At 44.7% G+C, this 24,017-nt stretch overlaps 1 protein-coding gene and 1 long non-coding RNA gene across 2 annotated transcripts; both read right to left on the bottom strand.

The window, feature by feature from the left end:
• Window positions 1-463: 463 nt before the first annotated feature.
• On the bottom strand, window positions 464-2,118 carry LOC127335220 (antimicrobial ginkbilobin-2-like protein). Its single transcript, XM_071825619.1, has 3 exons — window positions 2,103-2,118; window positions 1,015-1,785; window positions 464-879 (listed from the first exon to the last, which is right to left on the bottom strand). Exons 1-3 carry the CDS (start codon window positions 2,116-2,118, stop codon window positions 677-679), a joined length of 990 nt encoding a protein of 329 aa, XP_071681720.1. The 3' UTR covers window positions 464-676.
• An 820-nt stretch (window positions 2,119-2,938) lies between these two features.
• LOC127335219 (uncharacterized) lies at window positions 2,939-23,707 on the bottom strand. The gene is made up of 5 exons (XR_007872669.2): window positions 23,620-23,707; window positions 22,724-22,799; window positions 21,543-21,610; window positions 5,281-5,625; window positions 2,939-3,757 (listed from the first exon to the last, which is right to left on the bottom strand). It is a non-coding gene; the product is annotated as an uncharacterized lncRNA (long non-coding RNA).
• Between the last annotated feature and the right edge of the window lie 310 nt (window positions 23,708-24,017).

Below are 24,017 nucleotides of genomic sequence, written 5' to 3'. Positions count from 1 at the left end.
GGTCTACCTGCGACAGTGTGTCTACCCGGTCAGTGCATTCACTGTGACCTTTCCCCACTAAAAAAGGATACGCACCAGATACATACACAAATACAACGTTCAGCACACATCTTCATGGTGTTGTTCGGCTGTGATATAGGGAGCATTTGTGCTCGGGATCAATGTTGCATTTCCGCTTAGCTATCTCTTTTTATGTACTATCACACAATAGAGGAACTACACATGGGCAAAACTAGGCCACGACCCGTCCAAGATTTTGCAAAAGTGCCAATAAATTGATAACCTAGTCCACTACTTTTGGCAGAACTGTATCACTTCGTTTTGGCCGTCCATCTCTTGACCACTTCGTTTTCAGTACGATAGCTGGCAGACCCTACACGGCTACACCACCGGGCGCAGCACCGGAAGGGTACGGTCAGAGTAGCGGAGAGGCTATGCTCTGTACAACTTTGCTATAATCGTGTGTAAAAAATATACGGGTTTTCGACTTTTCATCAGAAATGCAGCAATCCACACATTTGTGTACTGTTATTACAGGCAGGCTAGCGCTCTTACCACAAGATTACTATCAACTGAGTACACCCATCTCGAGTACTCCTAAGTCCTAACCGCTGACGCCGGCATGTACTTAGCCTCCTAATCTAGTAACAACTCAAGGCACAAGGTAAGGTGGTGATTAATTAGTCTGTGCCGCTAGCTGCAGGTGGACGGCCTTGATTTGAGCCTGAAGGGCTGCAATCTCCTCCTCTAGGGCTTGTAGAGCTGGTTTCATTTTGTTTGCTCTTGTAATGAGCACCAAAACCGCAAGCACGGCTGCCAGGTAGAAGGTCGCGACGAAGCACACGACCACGAACACTGGATTATCCTTCATTGCCAGCCCTACAGCATGCATGCAGAGCTTCAGATAATTAGAGCAGTAGAACAAAAAAAAAAACTTTTTGCGAGCTTCAGAGTAACTAACTGCAGAGATGGGTTTCAGGCAGCTCAGTTCGATGACGATCGAACACTACTCACAGATCAACTCTGGCAGCGCCACCTTTGCAGTGGCGACCTCGAAGCGGAGGTAGCAGTCGAAGCCGACCACGGCCGCCGCCACGCCCCCGCGCCACGGGTCGAGGCCCCAGCAGCACCTGCCCACCTCGCGCGCCGAGCCCTGGAGGCACCGGAGGCACTCCGCGGGCGCGCGGTCCCTCGCGCACTGCGCCAGCACGCGCACCGTGCTCCTCCACGCGTAGTTGTTCGACACGGCCGTCGCGTCCGCCGTGGCCAGCATCCGCGGCCCGTTCGCGGCGGCGCGCGGCGCCAGGGACAGCGCGACGTCGGCGAGCCTCCGGAGGTCGGGCTCCGAGGCGTTGGTCACCCGCGTGACGTCGGACCCGAGGGAGATGATGGCACGCGAGCGGAAGGCGTCGGCGCTGGTGTCGGCGGTGCCGTAGGCTACGAAGCAGCCGTCGGTCCAGATGCCCGCGAGCCGGCTGGTGCCGCAGCCGGCGGTGACGTTCCTTGCGGCGTCGGAGAGGCACCGTAGGCAGTCGGCCGGGGGAGTGGAGTCGCCGAAGCAGAGGGCCCGAGCGAACGCGCGGTCGCGGCTGGTGCCGCCGGATCGGAGGGAGGCGAACCCCGTCGGCGCGGCGACGGAGGGGAGCGCGCCGAGGAGCGGGAGCAGCGCCTCTGCGAAAAGCGCGGTGTTGTTGGTGCCCGGAGGCGCCTGGTAGCACTTGAGCAAGCTGCCGGACAACTCCGAGGTGGCAGAAGAAGCGGTGACGAGAACCAGAAAGTTAATTCCTTGCACCAGATCGGAACGTTGCGTGTTCGCTACGAGCTTTCTTCTACCCCGTTAGTTCTAACTAGGGAGCTGGAAACAGTGGAGGTGGGCCTATGTACACTTTGTTTTTTACAAATCGAACACTTTGGTTCCTAGGATCACAATCATCTTTTTTTCAGTTGCGCGGTCGTCAATTTGATATGGAGCAAAACCCTGTTATGGGCTGGTCTCCCACTGGTTATCCCAAGTATGAATCAAGATCTGAGAAGTTGGTGGAGGGACTCAAGGGAAAGGGTGCACGGATCTGAGCTTAAACGTTTAAACACCATTGTCATACTGACAATCTGGACCATTTAGAAAGAAAGAAACATAAGTGTTTTTTAGAACAAAATCAAGACAATGGAGCAATTCTTAGAGCATCTCTAGTCGCGTCCCCAAAGCGTCCCCCAAACCGATTTGGGGCGCTCCGGACAAAAAAACGGTTCCAGCCGCGTCCCCCAAAGCCGATTTTTGTCCGGCACGGCCGATACGGTGTCCGGAGCCCCAAGCCCGTCCCCGTCCCACAGGGGACGCACCGGGGACGCCGGACACAACGAAAAGCGAGGCGCCTGGTAGCACTTGAGCAAGCTTCCGGACAACTCCGAGGTGGCAGAAGAAGCGGTGACGAGAACCAGGAGGAGGAAGCAGGGAAGTAGCTTCGGGAGAGCCATTGCCGCGCGCTTGCTGCCACGCTTGGGACGATGGTAGTGCTAGACTGCTAGCGACAGCCTAGAGGGGTGGTGGCTGGGTGGTGAAGGAGAGGAGGCACTGGAACTGGAACATACTACCTCCGTTTTAAGAAAAACTAGATTTAGATGTGCGCCTTGGCGCACGACCCCGTAGATCTCGTGTGAAAATTTAAAATCGTCAATTTAACGAATATAATAAATTATATCATTAGAAAACATAGCATACTCTCCTCAAATGTACTTTAGTTCTGTTCTCCCCGTAGAATATGCTGTACAACTAAAAAGACAAAACAGAAGACCAAATACACAGAGATCATGACTGTGTACTAAATGGACTGATTATAAAGATCAAATGCGATACGAAAATAGATGAAATAGACGTGTAAGTGTGATGAAAAAAGCTGCCAATATGATAATCCATTTCAGTACAAAGTCTTTCCTCCAAACCAAGTATGGCAGCTAGTTTAACATTGGATAGTAGATTGAAGGACTATTGCCCATGATCAGATATGGGAATCAATATTCCTAATCTGGATAAGAACGATTACACGGAATAGTCTGTAGGACGTCCATCAGAGTCATACTCAGGAGGGGCAAATCTCGTTGACGAAAAATCTGAGTTACCGGATGAAGAGAGCCGGTCATTATGAAAAGTGTCCTCACCAAATGGAGATGGTCCTGCAGCTCTGACCATGGCAATTGTCTTAGCTGTATGTTGACTAAGACTAATAGCGATATTCTGGATTTCAAGGAGGCTACTCTGACATTGGTGAGGTGGAGTGGTACAACCTAGAGTCAACGTCTTCAGGATAATATCCTTGATACGACGGTTTGATTCAGTTACAGTGTCAACGTACTCATCACATGCTGCCGCGGTTTGTATCAGCTGGTTGGACTTTCGGATCAACTTTTCTTTATTCTTCTCCAATTCATGACGGAGAAACTCCGCTCTTTTCTTCTCTTCCTTGAAAGCAGCATCTGCGAAACCCGAAGGCACTTTCTTCTCAGATTGCTCCATATACGCGATAGCCTATCGAGCAGCATCACGTTTTGCAGCTTCCAGAGTCATTGCTGGGTAACCGTACAGTGAGTAAGGTTCCTCCGAAGCGCTCATAAACTGGATGGATGGGAAGAACACCACTTTAGTCGTGAAGCTGTCCCATGCGGCACGTCATGGATGTACTCAGGGCCTGGAAGTCGCAGCTCCTTCATCATAGCTTCCAGAACAGCAACAGGCGATATCTCAACACGTTCCATAAAGCTGCTGGCACCAAATACACTAAATATAAGATGAATTGAATAACCCGACAATAGGTTAGGAAATCAAGGTAAATTAAGAATTGTTGGCCATAACAAATTATATAACAATCTATCCCTCTGTTTCTCAAATAATTGGAAGATGTGAAGACTGAACTTCTGCCAGTACCAACAAAAGAGGCAGAAGAGGCTACAAAAAACTTACAAACTAACTAACGCAAGAACAATCGATACATGGTATTTTTTTTGCTACCCTTGTCATAATTGAACACACGATATACAGGATGCACGTAACCTGATTCAAACAAAGGCAGCTTTAACTCATATGACAGGATATGCCTTTACTCTTCTTAGTTAAGGCCTGTTGTTTCTAACATAGGAGGTAAGTAACAAAACCAAACTGAAAACCTCTGCTGAACTTGATGTCTGAATACGATGCACAAGAAAAGCAAAGTGAAAGTACTAACGATATCAGGTGTTGTCAGCCAGAGAAACTAAAACATATTTCTTCAGTTTACATCAAATGCATGGATTTAATTATAAGCTTCTAAATGATCTGCTTCATAAGGGCTCGTGGCTGAGATGGTAATTTTCTGATGTTGTTTCAAGTCAGAATGTTGCTATTGAGATGGCATAGGTTTGCCTAATTGCCATTTCATTAATATAAAAATGCTGCTATTAAGGTTTGTAATGTCTGCAACTTTGATTTAACTAATCTTTAGAAAATGTTAGCATGTCCAATTGACATAGTAAGGTCATAGTTTAAGGCTTGATAAGTGCAGTACGACTTGAGAACTATTTACTAAACTACGGTAGCACTTTTGTCTCCAAGAGGCTCAGCTGTGGTGAAAAGATGCCATTATATGGCACTTGGGTGTTGATATCTCTCCCTGAAGTGACAAAGGACAAAGTGAGTCATATTCCAATTTGGGGTTATTGTCACAGTACCTAAGGTGGATTCTTATGCTCTACAGCTGTAAGCGTTTGGATCCCTGATCAATCATATTCTTGTCCTGATGCAATGGTAATTGCTGTGGTGATATTTAGTGTAATAAGGTATCAAAAATAATATTTCAGCTTGACCAAAGATATTTATGAGGAGATCAATATATCTGGTTGTTTCTTCTCAGCTGCAGCCTACTATATTTTATATTCATTTGCACTGGTACTTATGTGTCTCCTTTCAAATATTTTGCAAGTTGGACAGCTACAATTTTGTATTGAGTAATTCGCTATACAGAGCTAAATGCAATTCACACCTTTACTATGATACCAGTCGCAGCTTTTATGTAATATTTGTACTCAAATGAATCCACTAACATTAGGATGGCCAAAACCTGGATTGGATCATGGCTGATTAAATCCAAAATTCAGGAATCAAAAAATCTCCCCAAAATGTAGTCTTCTAGTTCCCAACAAAAGCGTGGGTGCCTAAAATAAAATAAATCTGCTCTAATCGTTGAAAATTCTAAAATGGCACAATACCACCATCTTCAATACGAATGCAAGGTTGAAAAGTACAGAGCTCACCGAGATTCAGCGGTCAAGTTGCTGTTGGACGAGAGGCTAAGACAGAGGCCTGTGGTCGGTCGAGGTGGGAACAGAAGGCGGCAAGATGATCAGGCGCAGGCGTCCAGGGATCTCTCAGGTCCAGGCCGATTCCTCGAACGGAGACTGCGAACCAGACAACACGGACGACCAGAAAAAAAACGGGTGGGCGCGGGCCCCTCTTGGACAACAGCGATCTCAAGCTCCACGCCTCCAAGGACGGAACCATCACCGCCCGCCTCACGCAGGTAGCCATGGTACGACAACCGACAGTGAGAAGCGACCAGGTCCAACAAATGCAGAGGAGAATAGGAGACGACGAACATCCTGTGACACAAACTAAATGAATGCAAGGATAAGACACACGCCGAAACAGTGAAAAACCCAGAAGGCACGCTTTTATCAATAACATAGCAACATCATCTGGTAACAGTTAATTTTAGGGTTTTGGCGTGGTGCTGCCACGCCTCAGGATCTTCTATTTATATGCACATACAGGTTACAAGAAGGGAGTCCGGCTGTTACACAAAACCGTACAGCTCAAGGACTCAATACATGTTAACACACCCCCTCAATCTAAACTATTGGATACAAGATTTAGATTGGTGCTAAAACGATGTAACATCTGTTGAGTGGCTGGTTTAGTAAACACATCAGCCACTTGATCTCCTGAGGATATAAACCTTATCTGTAAAGCACCATCAGCGACCCGCTCTCGCACAAAATGGAAATCAATCTCAATGTGCTTGGTTCTAGCATGGAACACCGGATTTGCTGTAAGATAAGTAGCCCCTAAATTATCACACCATAGAATGGGAAAACGCTGCTGAGATACTCCAAGTTCCTTGAGTAGTGACTCCACCCACATTGCTTCAGCAGCTCCATTAGCCAAGGCCTTATATTCTGCCTCCGTACTAGACCGCGAGACAGTAGGCTGTTTCTTCGCACTCCAAGACACAAGATTTGGTCCAACAAAAACTGCAAATCCTCCTGTAGAGCGACGGTCATCAACGTCACCTGCCCAATCAGCGTCAGTAAAGATGCTAATGCCCATGGACGAGGATTTACGAAATTTCAGCCCGGTATTCAGAGTTCCTTTAACATATCTCAGAATACGCTTCACAGCTTCCCAATGAACTTCTGTAGGCTGAGATAGAAACTGACACACTTTGTTGACAGCAAACAAAATGTCTGGACGAGTGAGAGTCAAATACTGAAGTCCACCAACAATGCTACGGTACCGGAAAGAATCGTCAGGACCGAGAGATGCTCCAGTATCACGAGAAAGACGCTCAGTCGGCGCCAATGGTGTAGAAGTAGACTTGCAATTCTCCATACCAACTCTGTGTAAGAGATCAAGCGCATACTTGCGCTGCGTCAGTGTCATGCCCCCAGAATTGCGAGACGCTTCAAGACCAAGGAAGTACTCAAGAACGCCAAGGTCTTTGATAGGGAACGTGTCAGAAAGGGCCTGGACCAGTTTGTCAACAGCTGCAGAGCTAGAGCTTGCAATAATGATATCGTCAACATAAACAAGCATAAAAATATAAACACCGCCCTGAGAGAAAATAAACAGAGAAGTGTCGGCCTTGGAGGACTTTGAAACCCAGCTGATGCAAACGAGAACTCAAACGGGCATACCAGGCTTGAGGGGACTGTTTCAGACCATACAAAGCCCACTGTAGCTTGCAAACATGAGAGGGATACTGAAAGGACACTGATGTCACCTAGAGGGCGGGGGGTGAATAGGCGATTTAAAACTTTTACGAGATGGGCTTAACAAATGCGGAATAAAACTAGCGTTTACTTTGTCAAGCCCAAAGCCTATATACTATTGTTCACCTATGTGCACCAACAACTTATTCTAAGCAATGGTTCACCTATGTGCACCAACAACTTATGCTAAGCAATACAAGCAAGTATGTGATAGCAAGATATATATAACTTCAAGCACGATGGCTATCACAAGGTAAAGTGCATAAGTAAAGAGCTCGGGTATAGAGATAACCGAGGCACGCGGGAGACGATGATTTATCCCGGAGTTCACACTCTTGCGAGTGCTAATCTCCGGTGGAGAGGTGCGGTTGCTTAGTGCTCCCGAACGCCACAAGAGGCTCACCTTGAGGTGTGGTTGCTCGATGCACACCAACGCCACAAAGGCCTCACCCCAAGATGCGGTACTCACACCACACACCGAACGCCACGAAGGCGCCTCACCTAAATCTCCGGTGACCCTCGCCACAAAGGCCTAGGTCACGGTTCCACTAAGGGATTTCCTTCGAGGCGGAAACCGGGCCTTACACAAAGGTTGGGGCACACATCCACAACTTAATCGGAGGCTCCCAACAAATCACCACAAAGGTCTAGAATCCGTCTAGGGTTCCAAGAACCCAAGAGTAACAACCTTCTTGCTTTCACCACCACGAATCACCGTGGAGAACTCAAACCGATGCACCAAATGCAATGGCAAGAACACCACAAAGATGCTCAAGTCCTTCTCTCTCAAATTCCAACAAAGCTACAAAAGCTATTGGGGGAATAAGAGAGGAAGAACAAAGAGGAGAACACAAAATTCTCCAAGATCTAGATCCCAAAGATTCACTCACAAAGAGATGATTTGGTTTGGTCAAAGTGTGGATCTAGATCCCCTCAATTTTTCTCTCAAATAGATGCAAGAATCATGGCAAGGGGAGAGAGATCTCAAGCTTCAAAATGTCAACAACAATGGAGGAGAGAGGCTTGAGAGAGAGGAGGAAGAAGCAGTAGCAAGGTGAGAGAGAAGGGGGGATTAAAAGGAGACCCCAAAAATCTGCCCGTTAGAGGCTGCTGCGCGCGCGAGAGAAGGGACCGGTAGTACCGGCCCTTGGTGGCCGGTACTACTGGCCAGAGATGGCAGGAGGTGGCGGAGGGTGTGCTGCGGGCTGGGAGGGGGAGGCTGGAGCCTCCGGCCATGGTACCGGCCGGGGTACCACCGAACCTCCCCATAGCCCTGGAACATGTCTGCGAGGCTTGGCGATTATCCGGTACCACGGGCGGTACCTCACCTGGAGGCTCCAGCCGTGGGCTAGGTACCGCGAGCGGTACCTTGCCTGGAGGCTCCAGCCGTGGGCTGGGTGGAGGCTCCGGCCAGGGCAGGGTGGAGGCTCCGGCCAGGGCCCTCCTCACCAAACGTTTTTGCTTAAACACCCATACGAAAACCTTAAGAACTTTTGCATCCGGACTCCGATTTCGATGATCTTGGGCTCGTTGAAATCACAACAACGAGCTCTACAACAATATGCATAGAAACATCATAGTCCAGCAAAGTAGTATAGAAACAAATGATGAAAGGTTTGACCTATCTAAGAAAGACATACCGGTAAAACCTCCAACCTCGAAAATGCAACAAGTTGCCCAAGCAAAAACCATTCTTGATGAACTAGAGCTTGTCATGAGAATACGCACAAGCTCTAAAACATCACATGGATAAGATCCAAATAACAACCAAGAAAGGTGATGCAAGGATGCAAAGGTTTGAGCTCTCTCCGAACGATACGATCGAGTTACTCACTCGAGAGCCCTCTTGATAGTACGGCAACTAAACTATAAACCGGTCTCCAACTACACTATGAGACCGGTGAGAAAGAAACCCTATCAAGAGCAAACCTTATACTTGCGCATTCCACTTGAGCTCGATGATGACGATCTTGACCTCAACAAGATGGAACGCCTTTCTTGATTGTGCTTGCTTGATGAAGTCTTGTGGATTGCTCCCCCATAATCCACCATGGGAGAGCTTCTTCTTCGGCACATCTTCACAAATCCATGAAAACCATATGGATGGCAAGCTTCAAGCATATGATCTCTTTGGGTTGGCTCATCTTGAACTTGCACTTCATTTCTTCATTCTTCATCATGTTGATGTCTTGAGATAACTTGAGGGCTCACTTCATCTTCATCTTCAAGACATACTTGACACTTGATATCCTTCATCAATTTCTTCTTATTGCAACCTTGAAGCCAACATATGGTTCAAGCATTGCCTATGGACAACTCCTACAAATATAACTCAATGCAAACATTAGTCCATAGGGATTGTCATTAATTACCAAAACCACACATGGGGGCTCCATGCACTTTCAATCTCCCCCATTTTGGTAATTGATGACAATCTCTTTGAGAGGGTTTATATAAGGAATTTAAGTAACAAACAAGTTGAATATATAGAGCAAACTCCCCCATAATATATGCATGTGTGAATGATCTTGACTTTCATTGCATATATTGGCATTCAAAGCCTAGTGGAGTTTCCTCTAAATATTCAACTGTGCAAAGCAACAAGATGCAATGCAATAAAGGCACATGCTTAAGCACAAAGCAAAGACATAACCAAATTCCCTTAAACCCTCCAAACTTCTCCCCCATTGGCACCAATTGCCGAAATGGGTGAAAAATTTAGAAGGCCAATATAGTGAGAGTTCCTCCATAGCGTGTGCATTTCTCATAATTTGAGTGGACTCAAATGCACGTATCCAATAATGAATATTCGGAAGGAATCGCACCATAGATAGGATCAAAGATTGCAAAAAGATAACAAGGTTAAGAAGCTTCAACAAATGAAGCAAGCAACCAAATGAACCACAAAGAGGATACCAAAAGAAAGATAGATATTATGATACGATCAAGAAGATTGCTCTAAGTAATATGAGGAAGCTCCCCAAGGTTTGTGCACAAAACTAGACAATTTGCATTGGAGTATAAAGTGCACAAACATGGAATCATCACTCCCATAATATCATTCAAAACAAAAGATACCAAGTGAATCAAACTCTAATGATCACCACAAAATAGTGCCTTAAATAGAATGAGGAAGCTCCCCAAGGTACATGCATAAATTAAAATGTTGCATTTGAATACAATATGCATAACATGGAATCCTTACTCCCTCATTACCATTTAAAATACAAACATTTTCCATAGATCATAGATAGAAAATTAATCTTAACACTTGCAACAAATAAATGGTTGAGCAACAAGTAGGAGGCACGATAATAAAAGGCTCAACCAAGAGGATATGTGAAAGGCATGATAAAGCATATTATAAGACTATTACAAGGATGAGCAAAAAGCATCATCATAGTCTTCAATGAATTATATTGCTTAGCATGACCAATCAACATGCAACAAATAAATAAGATATCAAATGGAGATGTATCATCTCTTATGTGTATAAGTTTCTCTAAGTGAGCAATATAACAAAGATATTTATCCACAAAGAAACATGCACACACAAAATGGATACTCAAGAAATATAGTATGATATCCCAAAATAAAGTCATGCAATATACCAATAAGAATTTTTGCTTAATAGCATGGCCAAAGGCTCAATTTTGTCTTATTGTACATTCATGAACTTCAACCACAAACATCTAAAATACATCACAAATATCAACAAGGGATAGAAGTTAGTTGAGATGCATTTAGAAAGGCAACAAGTATCACAAACGAGGATACCAAAAGAAATAACTAAATTTGCACTTTCATCTATATTACACACGTGAGAGCCTTGAGGAATTGATATGCAATAAAATTGCTAGATGGACATAGATGGGATGGGTGAATCATGAGCATGATTTTATATACTTCCCAACTTATGTACTCATCTCAAATTACTCACATTCGCAATAAAGAGGTTTCGTTAAGACTTTAGCAAGAAGCACAATATTTGCAAATCAAGAGATTCATGCCAAGATGCAACCACATGGTTGGATGCTAGAAAAATATGCATGAGAAGATACTTGTTACCGAGATAGCATTGGTGTGGATGTAGTAGATATGTGTTCATTGACCATCCTAGCTTGCCTCAAGTTACCATTGAGTCACCACTTCTTTCCAAGAGTGAGACAAGCATCCAATGCATATTCATTGTACCTAACACAAAGGTAAGTACAAAATGGTCCCCAAACTAATTGGGTCCGAAGTAGTTAGACACACTACAACATATAGGACAAACTCCACAATTCTATGTGCATATAGATATGAAATTGAATTTCATGCACATCTTAGCCAAATTAGGATTTGATGGAGTTTACCCTATATATTGGATCAACGAAAGTGACACATGCCATAAGATATACATATATTAAATATGCATGCACACTACTTTCAAGAACCAAAGGAAGATACAATTTGGACAAAACACCAAATAAACCAAGAGACAATGGTTGTCCAAATTATATCAAAGAATCAAATCAACACAAGATTGACTTCAAAGACTTATCTCATTATAAGAAGCTAATTAAACATAAACACAAAGGAATGAGATAACCAACTCCCAAGAGAGCAAGGTTCCAACAAATAAACCAAACCCTCGAAACTTTTTATGATGGCACAAAGTACCAAAAAGAAAATTTTATGTCTCCCAAAACCAAATTTTTGATTAAGATCAAGAGATGTTAAGCATTCTAATAATATAGAAGAGCTCCCCCAAGTTTGGTGCATTATCTAGGATTTTTTATATGAATACAAAATGCACAAAACTAGGATCACCACGCTACCTATATCTTCTAACAATGCTAAGAAAGTTTGAATAGACAACTTAGATCCATAAGATGCAAGGAAGACACATGGGAGTCAAAGCACAACAAATTCATGGCAATAAATAAGGCAATATAAATACAAGAGCCAATGTAGATATGATCAATAAATATCTACCTCATAATTGATTACCAATTGTCCTAGGACAAGAGGTATTAGGGAATATTTCCCGGTGGTAGTTTGTAAGTATACATAAGATCATATTTACAACGAACAAAGCATATGGTAAAAGATAAGAGTTAACCATCATGCAAAGATAGTTTCTTGATAGCTTCATTTAGTCATACCAACATGCAAAGCAATTAATAGTATTCATACCAACATGCAAAGCAATTAATAGTATTCATACCAACATGCAAAGCAATTAATAGTATGACTTGAAGCATATGGTTTTCCAAAAATGTATTGAGGGACACATTGTGAAAAACCATGCCAAGAAAAACTTTCACAAATAAGATCCACTAAGATATTAGCAATGAAGCCATTTAAGCAAATTGGAACTTGTTTGAGAAAACATGTCACATATGGTAGATAATCTACAATATCAATTCTATGTGACACAACCTCAAATGTTCACATTTCCTAGGCTTGTAATATGCACAAAGCTTATTACTCCCCCATAATGTGATAAGGAATTTATTTTCACAAGAGGCAAATAAGATCCAACTAGAGATATTAATGAACATTAGAATTTGAATTTCTCATGAAGATGACATACCACATAGAGACTAGATAATCTTGCAATATCAATTCTAAGTGATATTCCTCATGTACACACATTGTTAGGATTGTGAAATTCCTAAAGGCATATCACTCCCCCAAAATGTTATAGTCCATTAATCTCTCATAAGAGCCATATAAGATACAACAAGATGCAAAGAGGCTCCAACACAAGCACAAATACATGGTGTGCAACCTAACATACATAGCCTTGATTTCTCAAGAAAAACAAGTAGGATGCACAACATATACAAACACATGTTAGGAACAAAACTAACACATGCAAAGGGGCGAGTAACTTTCAATATAAATGAGTTGAGCACATGTTACCGCAAGGAGGAACATTGGGTGTATGATAGAAGTAAGATAACCAAAAGACTTGGCTTGAGATAATATAAATGATGAAGATCCCTTAATTCTTCATGATGTAGCCAAGTCTCCAATGCCCTCCAACAAGCACCTATTGATCAAGTTTTGGATTGTTGGTCCCCAACTAAGTTGGGTCCTAAGAGGTTAGTCACAATAGGCTTGGCAACCCAAATGGTTCTTTTCTTGACACCACTTTGAGCACCAACAAATTTGGCAAACACATTGCCACCCTCATCCTTACGAAGAGAATAAACATCATCAACGGTGATAGAGTTGGATGAGGTACCAATAGTGCAAAAGGAGGAGATGTGGCCCTTCTCGCGGCATATGTAGCAAGTTCTTTTCTTCTCCTTCTTCTCACTAGATTTCTCCACAATGGGAGCATTGGCTTGATGCTTCTTGGGAAGTGACATTTCTTCAACTTGAGGTTGAATATGAGTTTGAGCTTGAGGCCGCTTCCATTTTTGCTTCTTCTTCAAAGGGCAAGATCTAACATGATGCCCTTCAATTTTGCACTTGAAGCAAACAATCTTGGCCGGGTCTTTGACTTGTACTTGGCCCTTCTTGTTGTTGTTGTTGTTGTTGGACTTGTTGTTGTTGTTGGATTTGAATCCAAGTCCACTCTTATCATTGGGGAATTGTTACACACTTAACATCGTGTCAAGTTTACATTTCCCTTCATGACTCTTTACCAAGTCATTCTTCAAAGAAGTGACTTGAGCCTTGAGCTCTTTGATTTCCTCTACATGGTTAGTAACAACACAAGTACTAGAGGAAGTAGAATCTTCATTGTTAGAGCAAGAAGGCAAGGAAGATAATTCATCACAAGATTTAGCAATATTATGAGTGGATGAATTACTAGGACTAGCACATGGCAATATAACATTTTGAGTAGTAGTGCTAGTACCCACATGAGGCTCACAAGGTGTTGCCTTAGATATGATAGCCTCATGAGCTAACTTTAGCCTATCATGAGAGGCTAGAAGATCCTCATGGGAGCTAGCAAGCTTTCCATGATTTTCTTCCAATTTCCCATAATTGCTAGTTAGCAAATCAAGTTGAGCCCTTAGCTCAACATTCTCCTTCAAGATAGATGCTTCACAAGAAGTAGAGTTAGTAGCACAAGCATCATCACAAGACATATCAAGAAGAGAGGGTAACATAGCATGCTCTTTTAAATATGAAGCTTGTAGTTGCTCATATGACTTGGTGAGGATAGAGTGTTCGCTCTCCAAGGCCTTGTGGGCCTTGTCTAGATCATCTAGATCCTTAACAAGTTTATCATGACCAACACCAACTTTGGACTTTTCATTTTTAAGCAATTTTAATTTAGCTTTAGCATGGTCTCTTTCTTTAGTGAGTTTAGCAAATATTTCATTTTGAGACACCTCAAGGGTTTCAAGTTGCTCCTCTAGAGAGGCTACGGTATCTTGTTCTTCTTCAAGATCATTCTTTAAGGATGCTACATCATTGGCATACTCTCGTTCAAGAGCACCCTTTTTATCAATGGTGTTCTCATGCATCCAAATAAGTTTTTGGCTCTCAATAGCGGTAGTCAAGATTTCAAAGAAGTGAGTGCTAGCAATTTTATCTTTGCAAATAACCTTGAATACGCTCTCACCCTTATCGCGTAGAGAGACAACCCAATCCTCTTCTTCATATTCATCCTCATCCTTATCACCACGAGACATATTAGGTTCCATGGTAGGAGGTACCGTGGAACCCTTGGCCATAAGGCATATATGAGGACCGTGAGATAAAGATGAGGAGTTACTTGAGGCTCCTTTCAAGATCTTGTCTTGACCAATAGAATCTTTGGTTTCCTCTACAATGTTAGTCACACAACAACTAGAGGAAATAGAAGCATTTTTATCATGGCCACAAGACAAAGCAAGCATATCATCATTAGATTTATTCAAGCAACTTACACATGATATGCAAGGACTATCAACACAAGCATGTAAATCATTTCTAGTGCTAGATGTGTTTAAGTCCAAAGATGAAGCATTGCAATGAGATAGAGATGAAGAATCATCAATAGTACGCTCAATATCAACATTGCAATTTTCATCACCACTCACCATATCATTACCTTGTGTCTTACCACACTTTGGTGAAGTGGATGAAGATGGGAACTCGTCACGGCCGGAAGTGGAAGCAATACAATCATCCTCAATAATATTGGACACATCATATTTGTCTTTAAGCTTTGTCCATAATTCATGAGCGCTCCCAAAAGGCATGATTGAAGAAGTAACTACATTGCTCACAACAATGGAAAACACATGAGAAGCAAGAGCATCGAGGCAAGAGTTTTTCTCCTCCTCAAGAGATAAATTTTGAGGATCCTTAGGAGAAGAAAAACCCATGCCAAGAAATCGCTCCATGTCCGGGGACATACCCCGTAAGATTTTAAGCACATAAATTTTCCATAGATCATAATTTGTGCCATCAAATATAAACAAGTTATTGTGCGCTAATCCCCTAACCGACATCTTTACTCTCAAGGCGGTGAAGCCTAAGAATGAGAGACCTTGCTCTGATACCAATTGAAAGGACACTGATGTCGCCTAGAGGGGGGGGGGTGAATAGGCGATTTAAAACTTTTACGAGATGGGCTTAACAAATGCGGAATAAAACTAGCGTTTACTTTGTCAAGCCCAAAGCCTATATACTATTGTTCACCTATGTGCACCAACAACTTATTCTAAGCAATGGTTCACCTATGTGCACCAACAACTTATGCTAAGCAATACAAGCAAGTATGTGATAGCAAGATATATATAACTTCAAGCACGATGGCTATCACAAGGTAAAGTGCATAAGTAAAGAGCTCGGGTATAGAGATAACCGAGGCACGCGGGAGACGATGATTTATCCCGGAGTTCACACTCTTGCGAGTGCTAATCTCCGGTGGAGAGGTGCGGTTGCTTAGTGCTCCCGAACGCCACAAGAGGCTCACCTTGAGGTGTGGTTGCTCGATGCACACCAACGCCACAAAGGCCTCACCCCAAGATGCGGTACTCACACCACACACCGAATGCCACGAAGGCGCCTCACCTAAATCTCCGGTGACCCTCGCCACAAAGGCCTAGGTCACGGTTCCACTAAGGGATTTCCTTCGAGGCGGAAACCGGGCCTTACACAAAGGTTGGGGAACACATCCACAACTTAATCGGAGGCTCCCAACAAATCACCACAAAGGTCTAGAATCCGTCTAGGGTTCCAAGAACCCAAGAGTAACAACCTTCTTGCTTTCACCACCACGAATCACCGTGGAGAACTCAAACCGATGCACCAAATGCAATGGCAAGAACACCACAAAGATGCTCAAGTCCTTCTCTCTCAAATTCCAACAAAGCTACAAAAGCTATTGGGGGAATAAGAGAGGAAGAACAAAGAGGAGAACACAAAATTCTCCAAGATCTAGATCCCAAAGATTCACTCACAAAGAGATGATTTGGTTTGGTCAAAGTGTGGATCTAGATCCCCTCAATTTTTCTCTCAAATAGATGCAAGAATCATGGCAAGGGGAGAGAGATCTCAAGCTTCAAAATGTCAACAACAATGGAGGAGAGAGGCTTGAGAGAGAGGAGGAAGAAGCAGTAGCAAGGTGAGAGAGAAGGGGGGATTAAAAGGAGACCCCAAAAATCTGCCCGTTAGAGGCTGCTGCGCGCGCGAGAGAAGGGACCGGTAGTACCGGCCCTTGGTGGCCGGTACTACCGGCCAGAGATGGCAGGAGGTGGCGGAGGGTGTGCTGTGGGCTGGGAGGGGGAGGCCGGAGCCTCCGGCCATGGTACCGGCCGGGGTACCACCGAACCTCCCCATAGCCCTGGAACATGTCTGCGAGGCTTGGCGATTATCCGGTACCACGGGCGGTACCTCACCTGGAGGCTCCAGCCGTGGGCTGGGTACCGCGAACGGTACCTTGCCTGGAGGCTCCAGCCGTGGGCTGGGTGGAGGCTCCGGCCAGGGCAGGGTGGAGGCTCCGGCCAGGGCCCTCCTCACCAAACGTTTTTGCTTAAACACCCATACGAAAACCTTAAGAACTTTTGCATCCGGACTCCGATTTCGATGATCTTGGGCTCGTTGAAATCACAACAACGAGCTCTACAACAATATGCATAGAAACATCATAGTCCAGCAAAGTAGTATAGAAACAAATGATGAAAGGTTTGACCTATCTAAGAAAGACATACCGGTAAAACCTCCAACCTCGAAAATGCAACAAGTTGCCCAAGCAAAAACCATTCTTGATGAACTAGAGCTTGTCATGAGAATACGCACAAGCTCTAAAACATCACAAATAACAACCAAGAAAGGTGATGCAAGGATGCAAAGGTTTGAGCTCTCTCCGAACGATACGATCGAGTTACTCACTCGAGAGCCCTCTTGATAGTACGGCAACTAAACTATAAACCGGTCTCCAACTACACTATGAGACCGGTGAGAAAGAAACCCTATCAAGAGCAAACCTTATACTTGCGCATTCCACTTGAGCTTGATGATGACGATCTTGACCTCAACAAGATGGAACGCCTTTCTTGATTGTGCTTGCTTGATGAAGTCTTGTGGATTGCTCCCCCATAATCCACCATGGGAGAGCTTCTTCTTCGGCACATCTTCACAAATCCATGAACACCATATGGATGGCAAGCTTCAAGCATATGATCTCTTTGGGTTGGCTCATCTTGAACTTGCACTTCATTTCTTCATTCTTCATCATGTTGATGTCTTGAGATAACTTGAGGGCTCACTTCATCTTCATCTTCAAGACATACTTGACACTTGATATCCTTCATCAATTTCTTCTTATTGCAACCTTGAAGCCAACATATGGTTCAAGCACTGCCTATGGACAACTCCTACAAATATAACTCAATGCAAACATTAGTCCATAGGGATTGTCATTAATTACCAAAACCACACATGGGGGCTCCATGCACTTTCAGATACCGAGCATCTTCAAACCCGGGTGGTTGTTGCATATACACATCTTCAGAGAGGAAACCATGAAGAAAGGCATTGCTAACATCAACCTGACGGAGAGCCCAACCTCGAGACACTGCAAGTGAAATAACCAGACGAACTGTGGCAGGCTTGACAACAGGGCTGAAAGTCTCACCATAATCAATACCATGTTGCTGAGTAAAACCACGAGCCACCAAACGAGCTTTGTGCTTATCAATGGAACCATCAGGCTTGTGCTTTGTTTTGAACACCCACTTGCTGCCAATAATATTGACCCCGGAAGGACGAGGAACAAGAACCCAAGTGCGATTCTGACAAAGGGCCGAGAACTCATCGGCCATAGCGGCACGCCAGGCAGGTTCAGAAAGAGCATCACGGTGGGACGTGGGAGCAGCAAAAAGAGCACGACGGCGTGGATCATAGCGCACAGTGCCATCGGTGTAGACTTTGTCACGGCGAGTATTATCACGATGACGCGTGACCATACCATGACTGGAGGCATCAGCCGTAGGCGTCACGGCTGGAGAGGGACCAGCAGAAGGTGACGCGGACTGATGAGGGGCAGCAGACGACCCGGCAGAAGCACCGGCGGAGGAGGCCGTGGTGGACGTGGATGAAGGGACGTCGGGCACATTGGACGACGTGTCCATGCCATGCACGACAGAGACGTCGGGCGTGCAAGGGGACGCAGCAGCGCCGGGCACGTCGGGCGCAGCCGCGGCTTGGACATCATCCGCGCGCTCGGGCGCATCGGACGCCGCGCCCGTGCCATGCACAGCATGCATGTCGATCGCGGGCGTGGCCTGGACGTCGATCGCGGGCGCAACAACCTGCACAGGAACAACATCAGCTGTACCAGGAATATTAGTAGCAAGGTAAGATAAGTCGTATTTGCGCATATGTTCACTCGTAGCCGGTTCAGATGAAGGAAAAGTGATAGCCTCACGAAGTGTGGGAATGTCTATCCTAACACCGGGAGTAGCATAGGGAAAAACCGACTCATCAAAGACAACATCGCGGGAGATGTAGATACGACAAGTAGATCGATCCAAGCATTTGTACCCCTTATGCATAGCACTATAGCCTAGGAACACACATAATTTGGAACGAAACTCAAGCTTATGTGAATTGTATTTGCGGAGGCTAGGCCAGCAAGCACAGCCAAAGATGCGAAGGAAATCATAATTGGGCTGGATGCGAAGAAGACGAAAAAGAGGCGTCTCTTTGTTGAGGACTGGGGTAGGCATGCGATTAATGAGGTAGCAAGCAGTCAAGAACGCTTCATCCCAAAAACGCAAAGGTAATGAGGATTGAGCAAGGAGAGCTAGGCCCGTTTCAACGATATGGCGGTGCTTACGCTCAGCAACACCGTTTTGCTGCGAGGTATGGGGACAGGATACTCGATGGGAGATACCCGTGCGCTGAAAATAGCGATGAAGACGATGATACTCGCCACCCCAATCGGACTGGACAGCTTTAATCTTGCCATCTAGGAGGCGTTCGACATGAGCCTGGAAAGCATAGAACACTTGCTCGACATCAGACTTATGTTTAAGAAGATATATCCAGCAGAAACGAGAATAGTCATCGATGAAACTAACATAGTACTTATAACCACCAGAAGAAGCAATGGCAGGTCCCCACACATCAGAATGAATCAACTCAAGTGGCATAGTAGAAATACGCTCAGAGGCAGTATATGATAGTTGGTGGCTTTTGCCACGCTGACACGCATCACAAATAGAAACAGATATGTCTGAAGGTAAACAAGGCAAACTATGGTGCTTAACAAGTTTTTGCACTACATTATTTGAAGGATGACCAAAACGCTGATGCCACTGAGACGCAGAGACCTTGACACTGGAGCTAGCACGATGGGATGGCGATGATGCTCGACCGATGGGAATTGGGTAGAGACCATTCTGACTCCTACCGTGAAGAAGGATTCTCCTCGTTGCTTTGTCCTTAACACAGAAAAAGTCACGGTGAAATTCGACAAACACATAATTGTCACAAATGAGACGATAGACAGAAAGGAGATGCTCTCTAATGTCAGGAACATGGAGAATATTTTTCAAGTGGAGATTTGAACCGGCTAAAGTAGAATAACCAATATGCGAAATAGACAAACCTTTACCATTAGCCACTTGAACATTGTCCTTGCCAGCGTAGCGCTCATGCATGTGAAGACGCCCGAGATCGTTGGTGATGTGGTCAGTAGCTCCAGAATCCATTAGCCACGGAGGGAGGTTGTTGCTGGAGGTCATGGACGCGGCGTTGCCTGAACGCCGATTGTTTTTGTTGTTGCGTGTGAAGTCCTGGTTGAAGCGATTTCTGCAGTCAAAAGCGTCGTGCCCCCAGTAGTTGCACAATTGGCATTGGGGGTGCTGCTTCTTGCCACCGCGGCCACCGGAGTTCTGGCCGTTAGACTGGTGACCCCCACTGTTGCCATAGCCACCAGATTGCTGGTGATCAGATCGCCCTGAACCCTGCTAGTAGGAGTTCCCAGCGGGACGCCCTCCGCCATATGGCACAGGGGCGAAGTCAGGGGCACGCGGTCGGCTATTGTTGGAGTAGGAGCCAGACCGGGATGCGGCGTTAGCCTGAGATGTCCACTCTTCGTCCTGAGTTTGCTGAGCTTGCATGGACTCGAACGAGAGGATGCCGGAGTAGAACTCGGAGTAGGGCACCGAGCGATTTCCCATAGTGAGGTTGCCAGCGATTGCGTTGAAGGACTTGCCAAGGCCGGTGATGATGTAGTCGACCAGCTCATCATTGGAGACAGGAGCACCGGCGGTTGCCATCATATCAGCGATGGCCTTCATCTTGTGCATGTACTGGCCGGCGGTGAGCTCCTCCTTGCGCATCGTCTGGAGCTGACGGCGCAGGTGCCGAATGTTGGCGCGGCTCTGCGCTCCGTACATGGTGTGGACGGCGGTCCACACGGCGGCAGCAGTCGTGCAACTAATGAGCTGACACGCGATATCGGGCTCCATGGAGCCGAGGAGGAGTCCCAGAACCCTCTGATCTACCGTCCACCATTGGTGGTACGCAGGGTTGGGAACGTCGACGGCGGCATCACCGGCGCCTTGCTTGAGTGTCTTGGCAGGGGCCGCGTTTGTGCCGTCGAGGTGGCCATGAAGGCCTGCACCGGAGAGGTTGGGGAGCGTGAGCCCCTTCCACAAGGTGAAGTTCGTCGCATCCAGACATACAGCCGGCGCGGTGAGAGACGCGGGCGGAGCGACGGGTACAGCGCCGACGGACGTCGACAGCTGAAGGGCGCCGGAGGAACCCATGGCGACGCGGAGAGACTCGCGTCGAGGAACAGCGGAAAGCGATCGCCCAGAGGGAGATCGGGAGAGCGGCGGCGGCGGGAGGTGAGTCTCGCGCGGCTCTGATACCAAGTTAATTTTAGAGTTTTGGCGTGGTGCTGCCACGCCTCAGGATCTTCTATTTATATGCACATACAGGTTACAAGAAGGGAGTCCGGCTGTTACACAAAACCGTAGAGCTCAAGGACTCAATACATGTTAACAGTAACAAAAGTTAAATACACATAAACATAGTACATGAACAGAGGGCCATAGCAAATGGACAGAGATAAGTACCTGAGAAAGAAGAAATCCTAGGAAGACAACACGGGCAAGTCCAGCAGCAGGTCACATTAGCAAGTAACCTGGAGCACACAACAACGACAAGCAAAATATGACAGCTGAGATACACATGGACAGTAGATGACTCTAACAGTGAAAATGCAGAAGGTAAACTGACCAAAACCAAGAGTAGGTTCAAATCCAAGACCCCAAAAAATATTGGTTGGATGGAGCGTTTGGAGACTATATTTAGTACATGACTATGAGGCAGAAACAAACCATCATCAATCATCAACCAAGTGGTATTGTCTGTACCGTAATGACATAACAAAACTAACAACAAATCACCTCTAGACAGCCTGCATTGGTATCCCTCTCCTTCCACAAGTGTCTCATTGGCAAATATATATTTGGTCGCCAGATTAATTAGGTGCAATTCTTTAATCTGTTAATCTATTCAGAGTTCAAATAGAGCTAGCCATGATAAGCTAGGATAATCTGCAACAATAAAAAATACAACCGCTGGTGATCCCTCTCCTTCTACAGGTGCCTCATTGACAAATATATATTTGGTCAATGGATTAATTAGGTGTGATTCTCTAATCTTAAGGCAGGTTCAAACATAGGTGTGATTCTTTAATGTGACCTGTATAACTGAAGAAGAAAACCTCCTGTGCACTTTCCTGATGTACCTATAAGCTAATCCCATTTTGAGTTATCACCTATAACATAACCTAAACTAAAGAGCCAACAAACCAGAATGCAAATAAACATCAGAGATGTTGGGGAACCATGGTAGTTAGATTAGAACACACTAATCCAGAAGACGGACAATACCAATGGAAGAACAATGAAAGCAGAGAAAACACATGAAGTAAATCATTATTTTGCATTTTGATTCAGTGTAAAGTCAGCTGTAGCTAAATCAGTCAGATCTTATTTTTAGCTCAATAACAATACCGAGAGATCCTGAACAATTATGTTCCTTCCCCTGCTATTTAGACCATAGCACTCTGCAGGTATTCTGTTTCTGAGATTTTTTTTAATCTTTGGCAGGAAATGGAGCCTGACCTATGTCACTGACGTGTCTATAGGCTAAGCCCAGTTTGAGCCATCATCTACGACATAACCTAAACCAAGTAGCCAAGAACCCAGGCTGCAAGATTGGAAGGAAGAGCAAGACAAGTCACGCTTACCACAGCAGCAACCGAAGAGCATTCGAACCGAAGCAGCCGCGGCAACCAAGCGCGGCAATCCCAGCGAACGGACGACCTGAGAAGACAGGAAAGACAGGATAGTAAGACATTAGTTTGCATTTTGATTTAGTTTCAAGTCAGCTGTAGCTATATCACTCAGATCTAATTTTAGCTCAATAATTTTTTTTAATTCACAGGGTTTACCAGGCTATTTTGGTTAACTTGGGTTTCAGGTTTTACATTAGCTTTAAAAAGAAAACAAATTGGAAAACAAAACCCAAATTAATCTATTCAGAGTTTAAACAGAGGTAGGCATGATAAGCTAGGATAATCTGTAACAATAAAAAGTTCACAGGGTTAAATGAGCAATCACCAATGAAAGAACAATGAAAGCAGAGAAAACACATGAAGTAAATCATTATTTTGCATTTTGATTCAGTGTAAAGTCAGCTGTAGCTAAATCAGTCGGAGCTTATTTTAGCTCAATAACAAATGCAGTCTCCATTCTTTTAACTTAGGTTTTGTTAACATTATAAAGAAAACATATATGATAGTTTGCCCACCATGATATAGAGTAAATAAAAAAAGCTTTGATTTCCAAAATCAAGTGCTACATCGTAGGAGAACTAAAAGATATAACGCTAGAGTGTAGAGGTCACAACCCCAGATCTATCAATAACAAGCAGATGCATCCATCAGTTTGCCAGAACAGGTTTTATACACTGAAGCTACTTCGAATAATTGGTTGTATACTTCCTTATAAATGTTTTATAGAATTTGCTAACGAAAGAAAGAAATCACCGTGAATGGAGACATCATCATCCGGGTGCCATCCAGAAACTGACGTTCTATTTTGGAAATTAAATTAATGGAGACATACTTCAAGATAGATGCACCTGTACCCAGCAAATAGCCTGGTCTAGTACAAACCCCTATGAAAACAACAGCAAACGGAAACTTGTGGGCAGAGAGTGAGAAGCCTGGGAGGTGGACACATGAACACTGACATATATATGGGATAAAATGGCAAAGGGTATCTCTTGAGGTGCATGATGAGCCCTGTGAATACATACTTAGGTGAAAAAGGTAGAGTAAGAAAATATCGAACATTTACTTGTGTTTGCCTGCAGTGGAGGAAGCATTGGCATGAACCCTTGGGCTAGAAACAGATAGTTGATTATGCATCACATCATGTATGTGCACTGCACGTATGAAATGTGGTGATTGATGTAAAAAAATGCTTAGCAGCTAAGTGACAAAAATATATAGTAAGGAAACAATATGAATTGACTAA

This window comes from Lolium perenne, chromosome 2, assembly GCF_019359855.2.
Source record: "Lolium perenne isolate Kyuss_39 chromosome 2, Kyuss_2.0, whole genome shotgun sequence".
Classification (NCBI taxonomy): Eukaryota; Viridiplantae; Streptophyta; class Magnoliopsida; order Poales; family Poaceae; genus Lolium; species Lolium perenne.
This window is presented reverse-complemented; position numbering and strand designations above follow the sequence as displayed.